This window comes from Embiotoca jacksoni, unplaced genomic scaffold (genome assembly GCF_022577435.1).
Source record: "Embiotoca jacksoni isolate LCO1_2020_lvr unplaced genomic scaffold, fEmbJac1.0.p SCAF_4, whole genome shotgun sequence".
Lineage (NCBI taxonomy): Eukaryota > Metazoa > Chordata > Actinopteri > Embiotocidae > Embiotoca > Embiotoca jacksoni.
In genome coordinates this window covers 7,163,657-7,185,524 of record NW_027185392.1, presented here as the reverse complement: position 1 = coordinate 7,185,524, position 21,868 = coordinate 7,163,657, and the positions used below count along the sequence as shown (strand labels likewise).

The following is a 21,868-nucleotide window of genomic DNA, read 5'->3' as shown; positions in this document are numbered from 1 at the left end:
GCAACCAAGAGCCTCGGTACCGACAGGCTACATTTAGTTACCCTTCCTTGGCAGCCAGGGGACATGGCTATTGGGGAAAGGAATTCAAGCATGGACAGGTTAGGCTTTTTGTACCGATCTCCTCTGTGCAGTTGAACACGATCAACAAGTTGTGAATATTCACAAAAATCACTAGTTTTATGTTTCAAGGAGCGAACAGTCTCTCCAACATTCACTTTGACAGAAAAGACATTTCAACATACATGACTGGTCTAGACTACGAGTATTTGGAGAGTTAGACGTTTTTTGTCAGTCATGCTTCTTCAGTGTCACCTTCAGGTTTACATGAGCAGGAAAAACTGTGTGGGATACATAAGCGATTTATCACGCATTGCATAAATATCAAAATATTTCAACAATAATTGGATGGATACACATGAAGTGCAACAAAATTATTATATCTTTTGCAGTCCATGGTTGTCTGAAGTCTTTAATCCACAGTCGCTCCCTGGGTTTTTATCTTGCCCAGCCTTCACTGCAGCCAGTTTCAGATCTGCCATGTTTTGTGGTCTCTCTGCCTTCAGTCTGGTCTTCAGCTAGTTGAATGCAACTCAGTCGGGTTGATATTAAGTTTATGTCATGTGTGTTTTATATGTCTATTAGAGTCTGGCATTTTTTTCTCGACAAATTAGTTCATTTTCATCACTTGGTTGGAGTTTTAATTAAAGAAAGAAAAGCGGCTGGATTTATATTTTCTCGACTTCACCGTTTAATCTTGCCCCTGACTCTTCACTCTTCTTTGTTATTTCCTTGCCTTATTGATACTGATGCTTTTTTTTCTATGCTTCCTCGCAGGCTTGGCGTGCGTGCGTGTGTTTATGTGCCTGTGTGTGCATTGACTTTGTAGTATTGATCAGATAGAGCAGCAGGGTGGTCCTGCACTTAGTCATGAGCATGTCCTGAAACTGAAGAGATGCCCCGTTTCTCAGAATCTGGCAAACAAAAGCGGTAAAAGTTAAACCGGCCATATTCAAGTTCTCTTCTCAGTCATTTATTTATGGAAAAAATGAGTCCCTGCGCCTGGCTGTTAGTTTGCAGGGCCAATTTATGAGTAACACATCTCTCGTCTGTGTAATTCACAAACTGACCTCGGCTGTTTGACTTATTGATTTTTGCTAGACTGGGGCTCCTAAAGCATCTCTTCCCTCCTGTTGGCGGGACTCCATCCAGAATGCGGTGTTCCGGCTGTGGTCTTTCCGGGGTTACTGCGGAAAGTGAGGAAGGTTCTGGCTGGCTTGTCCGCAGGGTGCCCTGGGTGTCTGGATGGGAAAGCTCCCTCAGGACCCACTCCCACTGATCATTATTGTCTATGAATAGCTGCTGCATTGCAGATGGAGGCAAGTGAGGGAGGAGAAGGAAAGGTAGATGGGCAGGAGGTGTAGTTATGGATGGAGAGGAGTAATGGTTTGTGGAGAGACGCAGAAAGGGGAATAAAATGGTGTCACTGGACCGGAGAGCCGCAGGCGTGTGTCTCTGTGAGTATGCATGTGTGATGGTAGGTGGGCCTCAAGTGAAATTTCATTTTCAAGGACACTCAGGTTCCCTGCTGTGGTAATTCGAAGTGATGCTGGCTGCTTTCTGTTTTCAATGTCCGCTCAAACAACAAATCAACACGTCTGCTTATTGCAGTACGATTCTAAGCAAAATGTGATTGTTCAGAGGCAGCGAGACAGATAGACACTCTCAGAATGAGTAAAGACAGTCTGACATGGAGGGAATGAAGATGATAAAGAGGATGTGTCCATCGCCTCATTACATGTTAAGAGTCTTTGATGAACATGCAATGACTGCTGTGGCCTTTCAAACCTTCATCTTCATCAGGTACGCACAGACAAAGTCACAAAGAACATTGCATTGACTTCTAAACCCAACCCTAGCCATATTTTGACCATAAATCATTTTAATTAGGTACAATTTTACAGAACCTAAGATGATGTCTTCAATCCAAAATGTAGTGATTGTGGTAAAGCCTCACTGGAGAAGCTGTTACCAGAGAAGGTTGGCAATGTCTAATTGTAAAATGACTTCTGCATTTATTTGACAATCAAAATTGGCAACAGGAGAGCTGAAGCGAAATAACAATATAATAATAATAAATACATAATCGATTTTTAGACCAACAAAAAATAAACGGTCATCTATTTGATAATTACCAATTTTAGCAATTCTAAAAGTGGCAAACATTGTTTTTAGCATCATATTCGGTTTTATTCTCGTAAGGAAGCAATTTTACATTTTTCACTAATTTCTTTCATGTTCTACACCACATGATTAATTAAGTAGCTAAGAAATTAGTTCATTGATGATTAAAATATATATGCGGTTGGGCATTAATTTCCTGTTGACGACCAATCGACTTCATCTCAGGCACTCTCGCTTACACCGGCTGGCGGCTTCCATCTACTCGAAGTATTATTGATTAAATGTCTGGCCTGTTGAATGATGCTGATGGTAATAATCATCCCCCGTGTCTGCTACCAAATGCCTGTGGCTTGCTCGGCATTATTTGGCAGAAATGTGACATTAGTTTGTCCTTGTGGCAGATGTTTGTGGTTTGGGTTGCACGTGAAAGGCTTTGGCACTAACGTTAAAACTCTTGAGGAGACCTCCTTCTCCTTCTCTCTCTCTCTCTCTCTCTCTCTCTCTGTCCATACACTCCGCTCACTTCATCCAGGGCGCGCGGTTGCCAGGAGAGACGCGCGTGCAGCGCAGTGTACGGTTCTTAACGGCAAAGCGGCACGGGATCTCTCCCCGCGCCATTTCCTCGTGTCGAGTCCTGGAATGTCGAGTAGCGGCTCGGGCTCTTCCTCGCGGAAGGAGTTTGATGTGAAGCAGATCCTCAGGATCCGATGGAGGTGGTTCGGTCACCCCGCGGTCCCTCCTCCTCACTCCCCGCCGCTGGGAGACTACTTCGCCGGGAGGAGAACGGGCGGCAGCTCGGGAGACGGACCTTCGGTTAGCGGCTGTAGCAACTCCAGTTCAGGCAGCATAAACGCGAGCACGGGGAGTCACGGTGGTCTGGTGGCCAGCGGCAGCGCCGGGTCTAACCTTTGTAACGGCAGCGGCAGCAACAGAAAGTTTGGTGATCCGGCGGGGAGTCGGGGCGGTCCGGGAGGAGCGGCCGTTGGAGCGACGGGGAGCTCCTGTCCCCGCTCCCTCAGCCAGCCAGAGTGCAGAAGCTCCGCCGCGGCGCTGTCGTGGGTCTCCCCGCCGCCTCATCGTCGCTCTCGCCCGGTGAAGAGTATGGAGCCCCCCGGTGAAGCCGCGGTGCCCCAGCTGGGACCCGAGCCTTCCGCTCATGTCGGGGCTGAGGAGGAGGAGGCGGCGGCGGCGCTGGTGGCAGCCGCGAGCACCGAGGAGAACAACAACCACCCGGAAACGGACTCCAGCTCCTGCAGGTGATGCCTGTTAGTTTTGATTCAGTTTGGGACTTTTTAAAGGGCAAAATTTGTGCAAAGTCACATGGTTTGTTTTGTGAAATGACCAAAACGTACACTTCCATGAAAAGTTTGTAAAAGTAAGGAACTTTTTGTTTTCCGAAAAGCAATGCGGTACTGTAATTTGATGTATAATTTTCCCATTTTAGCACTTTGTTCTGGTGACTTGATTTGGTGTTCAGCTCTTTTTTTTTTATGACTGTCACCATCACAGGGCCATTGGAAACTCTCAATGCGCTGCTGAATTTATTAATATATATATATATATATATATGCGCGAAATCGGAGTATACAAAGCAAGTGCCTACTCAGACGTACCTTTGGGACAGCATGTTGTCCACTGATTTCGCTCCTCAACCTCCAAATGAGGCTTCACCCCCCCAAAGGCTCTTTTTAGAGGATACACACAAACAAACAGAAATGGCACACTCTTGTGAATATGGGATTTTCAGAGTCAAATGTACAATATGAATCCAGGGCTGAGCTCTGCATGTAGCTGTATACTGTCGTTTGACATTTATATTGTTTTGTTTTCAGTGTCTTGAGTCTGAAGCTTCTGTTCATAATCCTTAGAGTTCTGCATGTTTGTGCACATGCATGATGGAGTGTGTTGCATTAGTGTGGCCATCCGGCTGTAGCGATGTGAAAAGGCATTTAATGAATAGTTGCCATGGAGACGGTAAAACAAAGCAGTTGGGGTGCCATAACTTCTGTTCTGCAGGTACTCGGATACATTTGTTTTCTATATTGCAGCAGAAAATGTGACGAAGTAAAGAGAGAAATATGGTGTTTACTTATCTGCCAAAATTATGCATTTGAAAGCCTCCTATCATATTCAGTGTTCCCAAGACATGCATCAGAAAATATGAATGATTCATAGGACACCACGCGCACACTATTTAAAACAGCTCTCGGTGGGATCAAACATTGTTGTATATTTTAAAACTGATTAATGTCTGATGCTCTTTTATTCTGAACCCAATTCTTTTCGCCACTAATTTGTGTCTGTCTGTCTGTCTGTCTGTCTGTCTGTCTGTCTGTGTGTGTGTGTGTGTGTGTGTGTGTGTGTGTGTGTGTGTGTGTGTGTTGTGTGTGTGTTGTGTGTGTGTGAGGGGCAGGGAGAGAATGGAGAGAAATAAGGTTTTAAAAATATCTATTGCTATGCAAGGCTTGATGTTATATTTTCAGTGATGATGGAAGTCTGGCAGCTCTTACACAGAAAATTACTTCTGCCTTATAGTAACAGACATGTACACACACACACACACACACACACACACACACACACCATAGGCAAAGAAACATGTCATGATTTGAGTTTGAATGGGTTTTGTGTATGTATTGTACTTGTACAATGATGCAGCCATGTCCTTGCGCACATCATGGTTGCCATACCAACACAGAGATTAGTTTTTGCAGTATACATGTGCAGCTCTGAGCATGTTTGTTCGGTGATGTGAATGTGTGTTTATGTCTTTCTGTGTGCGATTCATCCTCTCCCTCCGAGAGCTCCTGCGTACTGTATGATACTCCAGGAACGCGTGTGGCAGAATCCCAAATGTCATCACGGGAAAGGACGCGTACAGAATCCCAGAGTGGCTGACGGCCCTGCTCGGCTCGGCTCCACTCATCTCCTCCTCTCTCTTTCACACCCCACCCAGCTTTCCCCCATTTAATCCTGGTGCGCCTCCCTTACTTACCCTCTCTCTCTCTCTCTCCTTCTGTCCCGTGTTCATCTCTGCCCACCCTCGGCCTTTCATTTGCCTTCTCTTTTCTCCCTGTTAATGTGTCGGAAAGTGTGCGTGCAAATGTGTGTCTAAAAGAGAGAGAGAGGCCGGGAGAGAGACACTGAATGACAGTCGGGTGAGTGTCCTTGCCTGGTGCAGGGTTTAAAGAATCTGGCTGCATGGTGTTGATTTGCCCTAGACACACTCTCCCTTTCTCCTCTCTGTCTCTCTCTCTGTCCATGTTGAGTGCCTGCCAGGCTCAGTTAAGGGGACTGGAAGGCAGCGTTCCCCCACTTCAAAGCCATCTCCTCTGGCAGTATTTAGCCACACCATTCGTCTACATACACACTTACACAAATACATGCACACACACACACACACACACACACACACACACACACACACACACACACACATACGGACTAGAGGGCAGGAAAGCTAGCCAAAAAGCCTCCTTGGAGAGTTAGAACGGGATAGGGAAGAGGAAAAAAATGGAGGCAAAGATGGATAATGGGATGAGGTGGAATGAAGTGAGTGAATGATGAGATTAGTTGGAGATCTAAAAGTGGGGATAAGAGACTGATAGAGCCAGAGGAAAGATTACTCCCACAGTAGCACATCAGCGGCAGCACAAGCCTAAATCTGCGCATAAATACACTTACTCTCTACATCGTATGCACCGATCTTTTTCTTAACAGTGGTAATGATTATTCTTTAAGTCAAGCTAATTTCATTTAAAGTCACGAATCACTCATTTCCCTCAGAGAGCTTTAAACCTGCAGTCTCCGAGTTTGGCTTCTTATGGTAGCAGAAAGAAACTGCACTGATGTATTGTCAACTTCCATGTTGATACAGTGAACTTGTTATCGTGCAGAGCCTGCTCGCACATCCAGCAGGTATGGAGCTACATCGTTATTAATTAGGAGTCATGTTTCTGTGCACAGACATATGTAAGTGTAGTATTCCATCTCCTTTTAGCTCCCATCAAATGCTGAAACAAAAAAGAGCTCCACTATGTGCGCTGGCTGTGTTTGGTGCTGAGCAGGTTGCATACGAAGGAGCTCAGAGAATATTTTGCTGAAGACAGCTGCCTGCTGCGGATAAAAATGAAGCTAATGAGGGTGTTAAGACTGAACCAAAACAGTGAAGTTGTAGACAAGAGAATCTGAAAACAAGGAGCTACGAGATGTAAAGTTCCCTGAGCTGGGAGGAGCTGTAGAGTCGGTACACAATTCTCGGAGGGTTTGTCACTGCAAGCAACAACTTTCTCAGTATGCTTAGTCACTTGATCCATTGCTAATATGAAAACATTTATTACAGCTGCTATAAAACTATTCATTTGAAAGAGTGAAACCCTTTGACCCAAAAAAGAATAACAGGATAGATCCTTCCTTTAAGGTGGACCGCCATTTAATAAATGTCAGCATCACTAAAATGGCAATATAGAAAAACAGATTTATTTTTTACACAACTAAATTGCAAACGTGTTTCAAAAAGATGTTGCAGCACTAAGCAGTTAAAGGACTTGGAAAAAAGGGCCAGAAATAGGACACATTACACATACACAGGAGAAGGATTCATTATGATTTGACTATCCTGTTTTAGATAATCCAGTTTTTACAGATAATACAATGTTTTGTACACAAGCTACATTTTCTAATGCCCTCCTAAGCTTCATCCACATCTCTAAAAGAGTGTGATTTGAGAGTGCGGACTTGAAATAATAGCATCCTTTGAGTATCCGTTTAGTTTTCATCTCTTCGTGCTGGAGGGCCAGTCCTGACACTTCTGTTAATTTAGAAATGGAGGTACAGCTCTGGCTCACATAAATTAAATGCTGGTTTGGGAGCCATGATGGCTGACGATTCACAGGGTAGCCATATTTTAGTGCTCATGCATGTCAAACACAGACGCACACGGACAAACTCAAATGCCAACGTTGAAGCCATCCTGGCCCAAAACCCTGCTTTGTGTTCCCGTTGATAGTATAGATACAGGAAAACTGGTTGCCGTTAGGGAGCAGAGTAAATTACTGCATATCCTATGAGCTCCGTTCCCACAGCTATTTAATTGGCAGATTCTCTTTTAAGTGGGCTAAATTTATCTGGCCATTTACTCCTAGTAATTGGTCCATTAAAGAGCTTTTGTCTGCTTCTGGCAACATAAAGTAACCGTATTGAAAAATGAAGGACAAAGTAAATACATGTGAGGGAACGACAGAGACGGCACATGGAAGAGACACAGCAGCTGGTGCTCCTTTCTCCACACATCTGTCTGTTTGTCTTGAACAAAAGAGAGCATTGACACACGCACTCAAATCTTCTGTCTCCTTCTGTTTGTTTGTGTTTGTCTGTGTTTGTCTGTGTGGGCACAGAACGTCTAACAGCAGCGCCACGCTGTCCTCATGTGTGTCGATGGAGCCATGCGCATGTCCAGAGGAGGCTATGTTCACTGCTCTGTCCCATGCCGACGTCACCTTTCGCAAGATGGAGGGCTACCTGAGGACCAGAGAGCTGTGTGATGTCATACTGGTGGCTGGAGAAAGAAGGATACCTGCACACAGGTGGGCGCAAAGAAACACTGAAATGTTACAAACGCACAGCAAATATTGTGACGGTCAATAGAGGTACTGATTTGCTATTGGAGCGGCAGCTAATCGTTATTCTCATTATCACTTCGTCTCTTACTTGTGATTTGAATTGTTTGGGCCAAAAGGAGTCAAAAATTGTGAAAAGTCCTGATATTGTGGATTTTCCAGAGCCAGGGAAACCTAAAGATAGCAGAGACAATGTGATGAGCAATTCTTCACTATTTGATGACAGAACAAGCAATCAAGTAATTAGAAAAGTAATCAGTAGATTAATTGATATTGAGAATAATCATTCTTCTATCACACACATGCAGGAGCATTAAAAGTAATTTGTGCAAGAAATACTGACACATGCACCACAACATCTGCGCACGCACACACACACACACACACACACACGATGACACATATGATGACACATGCACACAGGACACAGTTTGGAAATAATTTTTCAGAAGCAGCAGAAAAACAGTCATGCTCATAAGAAATCCCCTTTTATTTTTGTAGTATCTCCATAGTGTAGTGTAGTCAACTGAGTCTGAATCATGCATCACTTACCACACACACACACACACACACACACACACACACACACACACACACACACGTGTGGCTGCTGTCCATCTCATAGCCCCCACTACCCTGATCCGTTGCTCTCTGGGCATGTGGCCACTGGTGTAGCAGCCGGGTCCATCTGCACAAGGATGAGACAGAAAAGTGTCCCTCCACCAGCAGAGAGACTGCTTTTCTCTCGCTGCTTTCCTTTTCAGCCTCATTTGATTTAGTCCTCCAGGCACAGATGGTGACAAACAAAAGACCCTGCTGTACGAGAATCCTAATGGCGTATGTGAAAGAGTGTGTCGGCATCTGAAGTTGTTGTTGTGTGTACTACTGTGTGTGTAGATTGTAGATTGTGTGCGTGTCAGCAGAGGGGGTGGGAGTAAGACATCTTTGTTTGAAAGTGGTTGTTTTGTTAGCAATTGATTTATTGTATGTGTAGGATAAAAATGCTTTTCTGGGAACACCAAAATCATACACCCTCTTTCTCTTTCTCCATCTTACGTGTACAAACAAACAAATGCAGCGTACCTGCTGAATAGGCCACTTGTATTGTATATAGCAGCATATTTCTTGTGGGGTTTGTTGCACACTGCGCACTTTGAGCAAAACTCTCTGTGTACATAAAAAAAGTAGAGCAGAGTTGTACCTTTTGACTCTGGGGCAGCACTGCATACAAATACATCTTGCAAATAATTTTTTTGTTCCCCATCAGGGAACTTCTGTAAATTTGATTAAGTATACCATTACCTCTTTTTATCTTTATTGTAAATTAACCGGTTTACATCTCAGGCTCATTATGTGCATACTGTGGTTGTTTTCTGTTTTTATCACTGCAATACAAAGAGTCTACAGCCATGCTTGCCCAGTTCGGGTCCCTGTGATTCACAGTACTGGAAGGCCTTGTAGAAAAGCTCAGGGAATCAGCTGTGCACTGGAGATTTTACAAGGTTGGTTTTACAAGACAAACGATTTTGAGGATGAACACTAACTGGTTGGTTTTGCAAATGTACATCAGGTTAACCTCAGCGCCTCTGTTAAAGAGCAGAGCACGGCCTATTCTAGGAAGGACTTTTCGAAGTAACCATCGGGGATCGTGTCCCATTCAGTGGATGAGACATTTCTGAATGGGTTCTGTTGAAAGTATTGTAGCATGTCAGAAACAGGGCCGGGCCGTTTTATTGGTTGGCCGATTTTATTGACTGATATTGACCCATCACAGATGAATTGGTATCAGCGAACAAGTTGTTTTACATGAAAACTCTTTTTTTTGCAGAATATAATACATAAAAAGATGCTTTGGGTAAATTACGAATTGTTTTATTTGTGGTTTTTTTTTTAATTTATAGTTATACATGATTATTCTTACATTTACAGTGAAGTTGACTGTTTCAGTGCACTAATGTCCTTTTGGACAGTAATTTTACATTAAACTATAAAATATCTTGCCTCCATGATATATCTTTTCACACAATTGTTATTGATATTCACATTTTGGCCAAAATATCAACATCATGTTTTTTCACTCCCAAAAAATGGTAGTAGATGAATATAAGATATTACAAAGTTAAGAGAGTTCATTCTGAGGGTCACACAAATGTGTTTACTCAATTTCGTGGTAATTCTTCTTATCATTATTGAGACATTTTATCCAAAAAGAAAAATGTGGCGCTGCAGGGGATCAACACAGTCATTAGGATTAATGTGCTGGGCACCATGAATGTCTGTACTAAATTTCATGGCAATACAGCCAGTGTTTGTTGAGGAATTTCTGTCTGACCAGCTGAAAGGTAGACAAACATGTTGTTATAGAGCGACGCCATCATTATGACTAGTAAGTATAAGTCCTTCTCCACTCCTGTGTGCAGAGAAAAGTCACAATAATCAAGTAACTTTCACAACCCGCTTGTTGTTTTTCTTCACTTCTGTATCTCTGCAAGAAGCAGCACATCCACACTCCAAACACAAACAGACCTAGTTTTCAGTTTCCAGCTCTTGCCCTCCTTTCCTGAGTCCAACTCGTCTGCTTCCTGCTCCCGTCTCTCTGGCATTTTGTCGACTCTCTGCTCTTTCCATTACAGTGTGACACACTGTCTGTCATGTCTCTGTCTTCAGCGCACTGCATTTGTGTTTTTTGTGTAAATATCCTACTGCTGTATATAGCTTGTGTCGCTCTCAGCAAGTCAGACAGAGACCCACATGAAAATTTAAGCTTGTGTGTGCCAGGGAGAGAGGAAGATAAGAAAGAGATACCTGGCTGGAATACTGACAGAACAACTTCCTGCTGACTATAGTGTATTTTGACATCTTTGTCTGCACAATGCACACGCAGGTACGCGTGCACACACACACACACACACACACACACACACTCACACACACACACACACACACACACACACACACATTTCGCTTTTCTCTGCTTCAGGCTATCTGTCAAGGTCCCAGTGTCAAACTCAGTAATGAGATTATGCCTATGTGCACAACATATACTATACACGTGCAGTTCATGCACATCATTCACATGTTCAGGTTTGTTGACCATGAAGTAAGAAAAAAAACTAAACACACATTTAGAACACACAACTGTGGAGCAGTAAATGAGCAGAACATTGTAAACGTACACAAAGCCATTTTAACGTTAACATTTGTCTAATGTCAGTCAGGTGCCAAGTGACATTTATGTATTTATTAATCTGGTGAATATTTTCTCAAGTTAGTCCTGAAGGGGATGTCTTCAAATGCCTTGTTTTGTTTAGCCAATAATCCTTACACTTAATTCAGTATACAAATAGTTCAAACAGAAAAAAAAAGCACAAAATCCTCACAAAAATGGAACACGGTCACATTTAGCAATTCCTTGAAAAATGACTCAAACAAAAGATCTCTTTTCAAAGCAGCTGCTTATTATTTTTCATTCAATCAATTAAACATGTAATCGTTGCAACTCTGTAATGGTGTTATAGCTTCATCACAATCCATTTACTTCTCATCAACCATAGTTAGATTGGGATAATAATAGCACATATCACTGAGATTTTGCATCTTTCATTTTAAAGATGTCCAAAGACAAATGAAATAATCCCAAACACCTACTTTTTGGTACATGGCTGAAACCTAGATGTTGATGCGATTGTGTTGAACTTCATAGTGACATGAAAGGGTAATAGATTGTTCCAGAAGGGAATTAATTAACTGTCTCTTACAAGTGACCTTACGATTATGTCTCTCTGTCTTTCATATCCCTTGCTTCCCATTAAGCAGTATAACTTCTCTCTCAGACTCTCCCAGCACTAAATGTTGCATTGACCTCATATGAAGCCGGTTCTATCTCTCTTTTCCAGGACCTCAGCTGTTTGATTGACATATGCAAACTGCACCATCTCCTCTGTGACTGCACAGATTGGAAATCTTTTATACTGCATGGCAGCACTTGATCTGGTTAAGGCTGTGTCTTATGTTTCTAGGAGTTTTGTGGAAATAATTTGAGTATTTCCTAATATTAAGCATGGGCAATTAATGAAATGAATTGTGAATAAAGAGAATTTTTTTTATTCACAGGGGAAAGTCAGCCAAAAAACATTGAAATTGCACCATGAAACAAGAAAAGAAGGACTATGTAAACTGTATGAGCGGCAGTATATTAGTGACCCATTGTAATTAATTGTTTTTATGTTTGCCTGTTGTGAAATGTATGGCCTGTCGGATAACAGCACTATGTTAAGTCTGGAGTTGCAAAACAAAATTTATCTGCAGTTATTTTAATAATCTATTCATAGTTTCAAAAACGTCAAACATTTCCTGGTTACAGCATCTTCAATGTGAGGAATCTAAGCTTTTCATTGCAAAATATATTAGTTAATGCTGATGACATTATCCGCTCAAATAGGCATCTGAATACTGGAGCTACAAACTGTTTTGATAATAGATAAATAAATTTGAGTAATTTTTCAAATAGATTCTTTTAAAACTTCTGTGATTCCATCTTTTTAAATGTGAATATTTTCTGGTTCCTTCAGTCTTCAATGGTAATAAACTGAATATCTTTTGGTTGTGGACTGTTGATCGTGACAAAACGAGACATTTTAGGCTGCACCCTGGGCTTTCTTCAACACTTGTCAATAAATCTCAACTATTTAAATACAAAATCGACTACTTGAGAAAATTATCAAGACATTAATCAATAATGGAAATAATCATTAATTGCATCCACACTGAATACAGGTCCTCAGCTTGTGGGAAGTTATAACAGGACTTTTTTCACAATTGTCTTGCTTTTTAAAGACTAAATGAGTAATAAGTAGAAGAATCAATAATGAAAATCCTCTTAATGTCATCCCTCTTTAGGACAAACTGTGGCTCCACATTGCATCACTACAGAAATATTGCTTTAATGTGAGAAAACACCTTTTAAAAACATCAACTTAGATTCACATAATTTAGAGATCTTCTAATGTGGCACTAGTTAAAAGATGAGTAATCCTTAACAAATACATGAGCTCAAGTCAATCTTCCTCAAAAATGTGTCGATATACGATATTAAAAACTTGTTGTCGATGGAAAACTTGATCCACTTTGACACAAACATCTGCAGCTCTTTATCCTCAGTTTCCTCTTGATATATAAACAGCTGGAGTTGCCTCAGGCAGATCTCAGGCTTTTGTTAATGTTGTTTTCAATAACATCTCTTCAGAGAGAGGAAGATACATGATGAGAGTCCTATTCAGATTTGATTTATTTGTAGGGGAAGTAAATGTAATAATACAAGAACTAATAGGCTATTTTACACTTCCCTTAAGTGCATATGTGTTGAATTAGTTAACTGTTTTGACACACAGTCTTTATATTTTGTATGATAGCATTTAATTAAGAAATGTTATGAGCTCAAGCCTACGATAGTGACTTTGATGTAAAAGTTAACTAAAGTTCTTATTCAGACATAAGTCTGTATCTTACATTAACATGAACCACGTGAGAGGAAAGTTCAAACTTATTGTATGAGGTGGACATGAATATCAGATTCAGCGGATGTTAAATCCTCCGACAAGCTGTTTAATTTGAGGATTCTAATTACTTTGATGTTACTGGTGTATCTGCCTTCTTATTTATTTACAGGATGATCTTGTTGTGCCTCGTGGTTCTCTCATCGTCCGCAGGCTGCCCTTTCCCTCTCTGTTCTGTGTCTTTTTGCCTTTCAGCCCAGACTCATCCTATCAGCAAGGTGAAAGTACTCTGTGGCTCCATTACAGCTGCCCATCCTCTCTGACTAACGCCTGACACTCTCTCCTCTCACAGACTGGTCCTCTCATCTGTGTCAGACTACTTTGCGGCAATGTTCACCAGTGATGTTCGGGAGGCCAAGCAGGAGGAGGTGAAGATGGAAGGAGTAGACCCTGATGCATTGTGGGTCCTGGTGCAATATGCATACACAGGTACACACTTTATATGGTGTACTGATGTGACCTGTTCAAATCCTTATTTAAATACACAAACAACCTCCCACATCACTAAAATGCATACTGTTTATTATCAAAAGACTTAGGAATTGATAGGAACATTGAATTGTCAACCGATGCGGCATGTTCCTTCATTTCCATCCACTCTGGCACTCTATTACTGCTATTCACTTTCCTTTATACCATGCTGCAGCACTAAATAGTCACTTAAGTCACCAAATATTTATTAACCCACAGCTTAAAACAAACAATGATGCACTAACCCTCTGTTTTAGAGACTTATTGAACATGTTTTTGAAAATTAAATAACATATTTTTGAATAATATGTTTCCTTTTTTATACATCGCTTTTTTTGAGCATTCAGCTTTTATTAGACAAAAGCAGAAGAAATCAGGAGAAATAGAGCGATTGAAGGAAATCAGTTAAGGTCCAGCCAGGGTGGGAACTAAACTGTGGACTCACTGATGATAATGTTTATGCTTTTTTGGTAAACACCCTATACTTTCAATTTACAATTAACATCTTTATTAGGACCAAATGGGCTTGTTGTGATGCCACAGTCAGGGTAGGAAAATTTAAAAGTATTGGGTGACGGATGCATAATTGGTGTTTTCATGGGATTTGCTGTTGTTTGTTTGATTGTTTGCTAAAAGGACTAGAAAAAAATGGTCTGGTTTCCAATACAAGAAGTCTTTAGTGTACATGCACATGGTTTCCTCAGGTGAAGTGAAAGTTTGAACTCCGTGTGAGCTTTAACTTTAACATCAGGGAGACTACTCGGTGTTTACACCACTGCATTAACCCGTGTCACCTCGCTCTGAATATTTTTTAGATCATCATAATAATCTGTTCACAAAGATCACTCAAAATTGCTCCCGCTATTGTCATGCATGTGCACATCTATGTGATCTCTTCATCAGAAATAGTGCAGCTGTTAGAAAGCTTCCATGGTTGTGGTTAATTAATCTTCCTCTTTGTCCTTTACTGTTCCCTGTCCAGGTCGTCTGGAGTTGAGAGAGGACACCATTGAGTCTCTGTTGTCAGCCTCCTGCCTGCTGCAGTTGTCATCTGTGGTTACGGCCTGCTGTTCCTTCCTCATGAAGCAGCTCCACCCCTCCAACTGTCTCGGCATCCGCTCCTATGCTGATGCTCAGGGCTGCCATGACCTGCAGAGGGCCGCTCACGCCTACACCATGGTGGGTACACAGTCGGTTCATATCTTCCACTGCTTACAGAGACGCCGCAAGAAAATGAATGAAGCGACTGCCTTGGGAAATATAGATCTGAAAATGATGATGTGGATTCAGGTAGGCTACAGGTGATGTTTAGGATTTACAAGATACATGCAAGAACATTTACCAGGTTTCTGTTGCCTCTCCCTTTCGATCCTATCCTCCTAACCTCTGTACACCTTTCCCCTGTAAGACTTTGGACAGTTTTTTCTTGGTAACAAATTGGCTTCTCATTCATTCCACACCGCACACCATTATTGCCACAATGGCTGTTTTGCAGCACAGAGTTGCTATGGTGACGGCGAAATAGCTCCTTCATCGACGTGATTATTCTTTTTCTTGTTCTCTCCTGCCTTTACATGTCTCATTTTTCACCCCGCCTCTCTCCATGTGTCTGTCTCTCAGTGACACTGTTCCTTTCTCTCGCTGTCTGTTTCTCGCTAAATGGATTATTGTTGAAGTTTAATCTGCGGTAATTATGTCATTTAGGTGCCTTTATTTGAATGTGACTGTCTTTGTCTGTAATTCACTCACACACGTTCATAAACACTTACAAAGCTTACAGGATTATTACTGTACAGCCTTTATGTAAGAGCCATACAATCAAGTGACTTGGTAGAGAAAATTCGACTTTGTTTACATTTCTATTTTTTTTCCTCCAATGCAGATGACTTTTACTTGTTACATGTGTTTCTTCCCATTTTCTATTTTGTATAGATCATACGTCTTGAAACATATATAAACAAATAAATAAAAGCAAATAAGATTGTATTTTGTGATAGTTGACTATATGGTTTTGCACTGCATGTCAGCCAAAAAGAGAATTTTGAATACATTATTTGCTTTGTAGAGAGCCGTAAAGAACACTTATTATTATTTATTATTTATTGACCATTTATAAACCAAATAATTGATTTATTCATTTAAAAAATATTTGTCAGATTAATCGATATTGGATATGATGGTTAGTTTCAGTCCTCTTCTCTCCCCATTCTATACCTGAATTATTCAACATAAATTTTCTCTCATCCAGACCTTTTTTTTTTTTCCAGCTTAATATCTATCTCTTATTCCCCTTATTTTACTGCAATACATTATTCAATGCGTTACTACTCTTTTCTTTTCCACTCTTCTCAACCTTTTCTTCAAACTTTCTTCATCCACCAGGAACACTTTCTGGAGGTAGTTGGAGGCCAGGAGTTCCTGTTACTCCCATTGGAGGAGATGGAAAGGCTGCTCACATCTGATGACATCAATGTGCCAGACGAGGAGACAGTAATAACCTCTTTGCTGATGTGGGTCCGCCATGATGCCTCCACTCGCCAACGCCACCTGCCGCTGCTGCTGGCTCATATCAGAATGCCGCTGCTGCAGCCACAGGTAGAGATAAAATAAGATAAGACTTTATTAATCCCACAGTGGGGAAATGTTGTCATCACAGCACCGTAGAAACACAGTTTGGAAAAAAGGTGCACACACAATAAGCAACAATTACAAATACGTACACAATAAAAATAAGATGGATCAAAATAAAAAATTTTAGAAAAAGTAAGACCAATGAATAAATACACACACAAACTATATACACAGAAATAAATAAATACAACTTGGGATGAAATAAAGTGTCAGGTGCTATGACACACAGTGCGTATTTTAAGGTGGTGTTCAAAGTCCGACAGCCGTCGGAACAAACGGCCTGCGGTAGCGCTCTTTCCTGCACTGAGGGTGCAGCAGTCTGCCGCTGAAGGAGCTGCTTAAAGCTCCTACAGTCTCATGGAGAGGGTGAGAGGTGTTGTCCATGATCGATGTCAGCTTGGCTAACATCCTCCTCTCACCCACCTCCTCTATGGAGTCCAGAGGACTGTCCAGGACAGAGCTGGCCCTTTTGATCAGCTTGTTCAGTCGTCTCCTGTCCCTCTCTGTACCTGCACAGCCCCAGCAGACCGCTGCATAAAAGATGGCAGACGCCAACACGGTGTTGTAGAATGTCCTCAGCAGAGTCCTGCAGACTCCGAAGGACCTCAATCTTCTCAGCAGATGGAGCCGACTCTGGCCCTTCTTGAAGAGGACATCTGTGTTGTCCGAACAGTCCAGTTTATTGTTGAGTTTGAACACCCAGGAATTTATAAGTGTCCACAATGTCAATGTCCAATCCCTGGATGTTCACCGGTGTAGTTGGTGTTGCCTTCCTGTGGAAATCAATCACCATCTCCTTCGTTTTGCTGGCGTTAATCCCGAGGTGATTGAGATCACGCCAGTCGAAGAAGTCAGCGTTGACCTCCCTGTACTGCAGATCGTTCCTTTCTGATGCGTGTCCAACGAAGGCCGTATCATCAGAGAACTTCTGGATGTGGCAGCAGTCAGTGTTGTACCTGAAGTCTGATGTGGACAGGGAGAACAGGAAGGGGGAGAGCACCGTGCCCTGCGGGGCCCCCTTGCTGCAAACCACCACATCAGACACACAGTTGTGAAGCCTCACATACTGCCGTCTGTTGGTGAGGTGATTGATGGTCCAGGTGAGACGTGCGAAGAGCTCATAGCAACATACAGGACTGTTAGAAGATTTAACAATCAGAGATGCACTGATTCAACTTTCTCCCTCCAGATATCAATTTAGTACTCTGACTCCGGGTGAGTTTAAAGCCAAAGCCAACTCTTTCTCCCAAATTTAAAAAATCTGCATACCTCACTGTGTAAAACCCACTGAAATTGGTTTTATGTAGGGTAACAAGAGGACCAGATTTGCCATGGCAAGTATGTTGGCAGCTCGCCATGACTGAATGAATCTGGTAGCTTAAACACTGAATTTTTAAATTCATTGAAAAGCAAAGTGTGGCTTAGTCCTGCCAGGTTGATTCATGATCCACTTATATGGTTAGTATTCATGCAGATGCCGATCCGTTGTCTTGATGCATATTAATAACGTGGAACAGGTCTATATCTGCCTCTGCATGATCATCTGTTCCTCTCTTGTCACTTCATGTTTTCCATTTTCCTATCGAATGTTTCCTTCTTTCTTGTTGTCACTTGTTCTTTCTCACTCTCAAATTATCAGAATGGATAAAAATGAATCTGTGTTCTGCCAAAAAGCAAACTGTGAAAAGATAAAGTACATTCACGAACAAAGAGCACATTCTTTTAATACTGTTTTTGTGGCAGCAATCAATACATTTTGAAGCTATAGCCACGTTGAAGGAGCTTATTGTGGGAGCTGTCAAAACTTCTCATTTCTTCATCTCTCTCACAGCAAAGTACAAGACAAGAGTGTATATCAGTGTTCCTCTGGGTGATCTGCTGCTTGGTTTTCATGACCAAATTTGTCTCCTGCTTTCTCGCTTCCCTCCTCCTGGCTATAACCTGTCCCTCAGTCTGTCTCACTGTCCTCTTCAGACAATTGCAGAGACTGTAACTATTATGCTTACCATAATTCACAACCATGATTCTGTTTGTTTGTTTGTTTGTTTGTTTTGTTTGCATGCCTGTGCATATAAGTGTATGTCTCCAAGCTCTGTCTAGCTTGTGTAGCAGAAGTTTATATGCTAGGCAGAGCCTCACTTACTGCCTGGGGCTTCAGCTGCAGACACACACATTCCCATACATTTAAACCTTAATTAAGTGTGATATCTTAACTGCAGCAGCTAAATTATCTGTTCTCCTCATCTCCCTCGTCAGTAATCTCCCTCACTATATATAAGGAAACTGTAGAGATAAAACTTCCCTTGAGCTTTGTACCCCCACCGTCCCACCGTCTCTGCCCACATCTATACAGCTCCGTTTTGCACTTGTGTCGAATACGGTCTGAACACCTCGGATATGCGACTTTGTCCTGGTCAGCTGAAATCAGAAGAAGCTGTAACGTGTAATCAGAGGAGAAGATGGATGGCAGAGAGGTAAAGTGGCAGAATGGCAACAGAGCAGACAGACTGAAAGCAGAAGAGGCACAGAGCTGAGGGCTGCTTCTACCCTTAACACTGCATCATGTGTGACAGCCCATCCCTCTCCATCACCACCACGCCAAACTGACAAATGAATTAACATTCAGCAACCTCATGAGCTGTGAAATGCCAATAAAGTGACATATAAACCTCACACAGACAACCGATCAATATTCATCAACCAATTAGTCAGCTCTCGATCTAGGCCGCCATGCGATTACTCATCAAGGGGATATCAGTTCACCAGATTAATACCTTTAATCCCTGCTCCTCATTACCACTGTCACACAAATGCAGACACACACACATACACACACTCGGTCTACTCTTCTCAGTTGAGCATTGGTGTTCTGCTAGTGTGAACCCAACAGTTGTACAACAGTTTGTAAGATATTTTTGACAATTCAAATTCAATTGTTTTTGTTTTTAAGAAAAACCTGCGGATTAACTAATCCGTTAACTGACTAGATGTTTCCGTCCTGAAGGGGCTGCTGCAAATGTAGTGGTTTTAATGAGAAGTCAAGGTGGAAAGGACAGGTGCTTGTAAGGCCAAGAGCATGTCTTTCAAAAAAAATTTGCACGGGGGTGAAGCATGAAAAATGTACATCGCTGTGTTTCTCCCAGTGGGTGTATGTGTGCCCGTGCACGTACGTGTGTGTGTGTGTGTGTGTGTGTGTGTGTGTGTGTGCGCGTGTGTGAGAGAGAGCAGAGACAGACAAGATAACCTAACTTTATTTCTGCCCGCTGTGAGGTAAAGAGAGGACAGAGGAGAGGGTGGGATGCCTGCAGGATTCAGTCTTATCTCTCCCTCCACATTCAATGCTTCACAGCGGAAAGGATAAATACCACAGGAGAGGACAAACACGTTTTTTTTTCTATCTCTGTCCTTCATCAGCACACACACACACACACACACAAACACACAAATACAAATGAATGCGCAAATAGGGTTCACTGTAATTTGTCCCTCAGTGATTGTATGCAATTGAAAAGTGGGTTCACCCTGGCGTGTAAGCTGCTTATCCATTTACCATGCTTGCTTTACGCTCTCCACGTCTGGCTGGGAAAATTGATTTTGTATTCAGTGACCAAGTTGAATTATTTGGGCTGAATCTTTATTTTTTGTGGGAATTATGGAGGAGAGCACAGAGGACAGCAAGAGTCTGAAAATAATTACTGTATCCATTAATCTGTCTCTCTACGTTATCTATCTGTGTGTCTGCCCAGTCTAATCTATCACATGTTCTCTACCCTGATTGATTTTTATGATTGAATCTTAGTAGCCATCTATAATTTAGCTTGAGCCAGCAAACACATAGACACTGGCATGAACAAAGTTTCGGAATTTGAAATGACTTCAAACTCAAGGCTGCTCTGCAACCTTTCCTGCTTTCCATCTATTAGCACACTCACGTACACAAACACACACAAACACACAACTATCTAAATGTAAATCATGTAATTTTTGCCTTCGGGGAAAAATCGCTTCTCACCCCGCTGCCTCACACAGGCAGCAGTTTCCTCTGGATGTATTTTAAGGAACAGACTGGATTGAAGCTTTTCATGCTGCAGCCCCCGGCTGTTTTTGTGTGTGTGTGTGTGTGTGTGTGTGTGTGTGTGTGTGTGTGTGTGTGTGTGTGTGTGTGTGTGTGTGTGTGTGTGTGTGTGTGTCTGTGTCTGTGAATTTGCATGCGTTTGGGAACGTAATTGAGGTTCGAGGGTATGGACAGCAGAGCTGATGAGATGTTGTGTCAGTGTGTACATGCTCTTGCACGTGTGTGCATCTATGTGAATGTGAGAGAGAGCACTCAGGGTTGTTCGTTCAATCTGGTCTAATCTGTCAATCAATGAGAGCAGGTTGTTTCTTTCGACTATCATCCCCCTCAATCAGTGATACCATCGTAACCGACATGAGCCTACACCTACGTGGGTATAGTACATACACCTATCCTGCATATGTTTCAGCTCCAGCTGTCGCATGACCCTGTGTGTTGATGCGTGCGTTTTTTACGTGTGTGTGTGTGTGTGTGTGTGTGTGTGTGTGTGTGTGTGTGTGTGTGTGTGTGTGTGTGTGTGTGTGTAGTTCTTGGCGGATCTGGAGTCCAACCCTCTCCTCCGGGACAGTGTAGAGTGTCAACGGCTCCTGATGGAGGGGATGAAGTATCACCTTTTGCCGCAGCGCCGGCCCCTGCTTCAGAGTCCCCGCACCCGGCCCCGCAAGGCCACTGTAGGGGCAATGTTTGCTGTGGGAGGAATGGACGCAACAAAAGGTAGAACATTCACTCGCACAAACCCACATATACCTAGACACACATGATGTCGAGGTGTTAATTCAACATACAATTAAACTGCCAAACACTACAGCCTCCAAAGAGAACTGCAAAAGACAAGTTAAATCAACACCTTCGTAAGACATTTTCAATAGAAACTGAACATTATAACCCTCCTGAGGGCAAAATAAGATTTACAGACATTTTCTCTTCGCTATAGCCAAGTAATCAAGCTGCAGTTACCTGGCAAAAACTGCAGGTCCTGGAATGGCGTCCTGAGACTGGCTCCCGAAGCAAGTCAACTCACATAGACGCCTTACAGTTCAAGACAGACTTTTTCACCTTGACATTTATCTTTGTGTGTATGTTTTTTGTCCAGGTGCCACGAGTATCGAGCAGTACTGTCTGCGTCGGGACACGTGGAGGCAGGTCGCCACCATGAGTGGACGAAGGTTACAGTTTGGTGTCGCTGTCCTTGACGGCCGTCTCTATGTGGTCGGAGGCCGAGATGGACTCAAGACCCTCAACACGGTGGAGTGTTACAACCCTCACAGCAAAACCTGGAGCGTCATGCCTCCCATGTCCACACACAGGCATGGCTTGGGTGAGCACCTGTTTTGAGT

At 42.4% G+C, this 21,868-nt stretch overlaps 1 protein-coding gene across 2 annotated transcripts in view; it reads left to right on the top strand.

Annotated features, from left to right (window-relative positions):
- Positions 1-1,345: 1,345 nt before the first annotated feature.
- klhl5 (kelch-like family member 5) overlaps positions 1,346-21,868 on the top strand; it is a 30,132-nt gene continuing 9,609 nt past the window's right edge. The window contains exons 1-7 of one of the 2 annotated variants that reach the window (XM_069166965.1): positions 1,346-3,437; positions 7,590-7,766; positions 13,647-13,783; positions 14,808-15,004; positions 16,208-16,420; positions 21,059-21,245; positions 21,625-21,849. In XM_069166965.1, the coding sequence (XP_069023066.1) occupies positions 2,479-3,437; positions 7,590-7,766; positions 13,647-13,783; positions 14,808-15,004; positions 16,208-16,420; positions 21,059-21,245; positions 21,625-21,849 (2,095 nt within the window). In that variant the 5' untranslated portion in view covers positions 1,346-2,478. Of the gene's footprint in view, positions 3,438-7,577; positions 7,767-13,646; positions 13,784-14,807; positions 15,005-16,207; positions 16,421-21,058; positions 21,246-21,624; positions 21,850-21,868 lie in introns of both variants that reach the window. The other variant, XM_069166964.1, reaches the window with a different exon arrangement.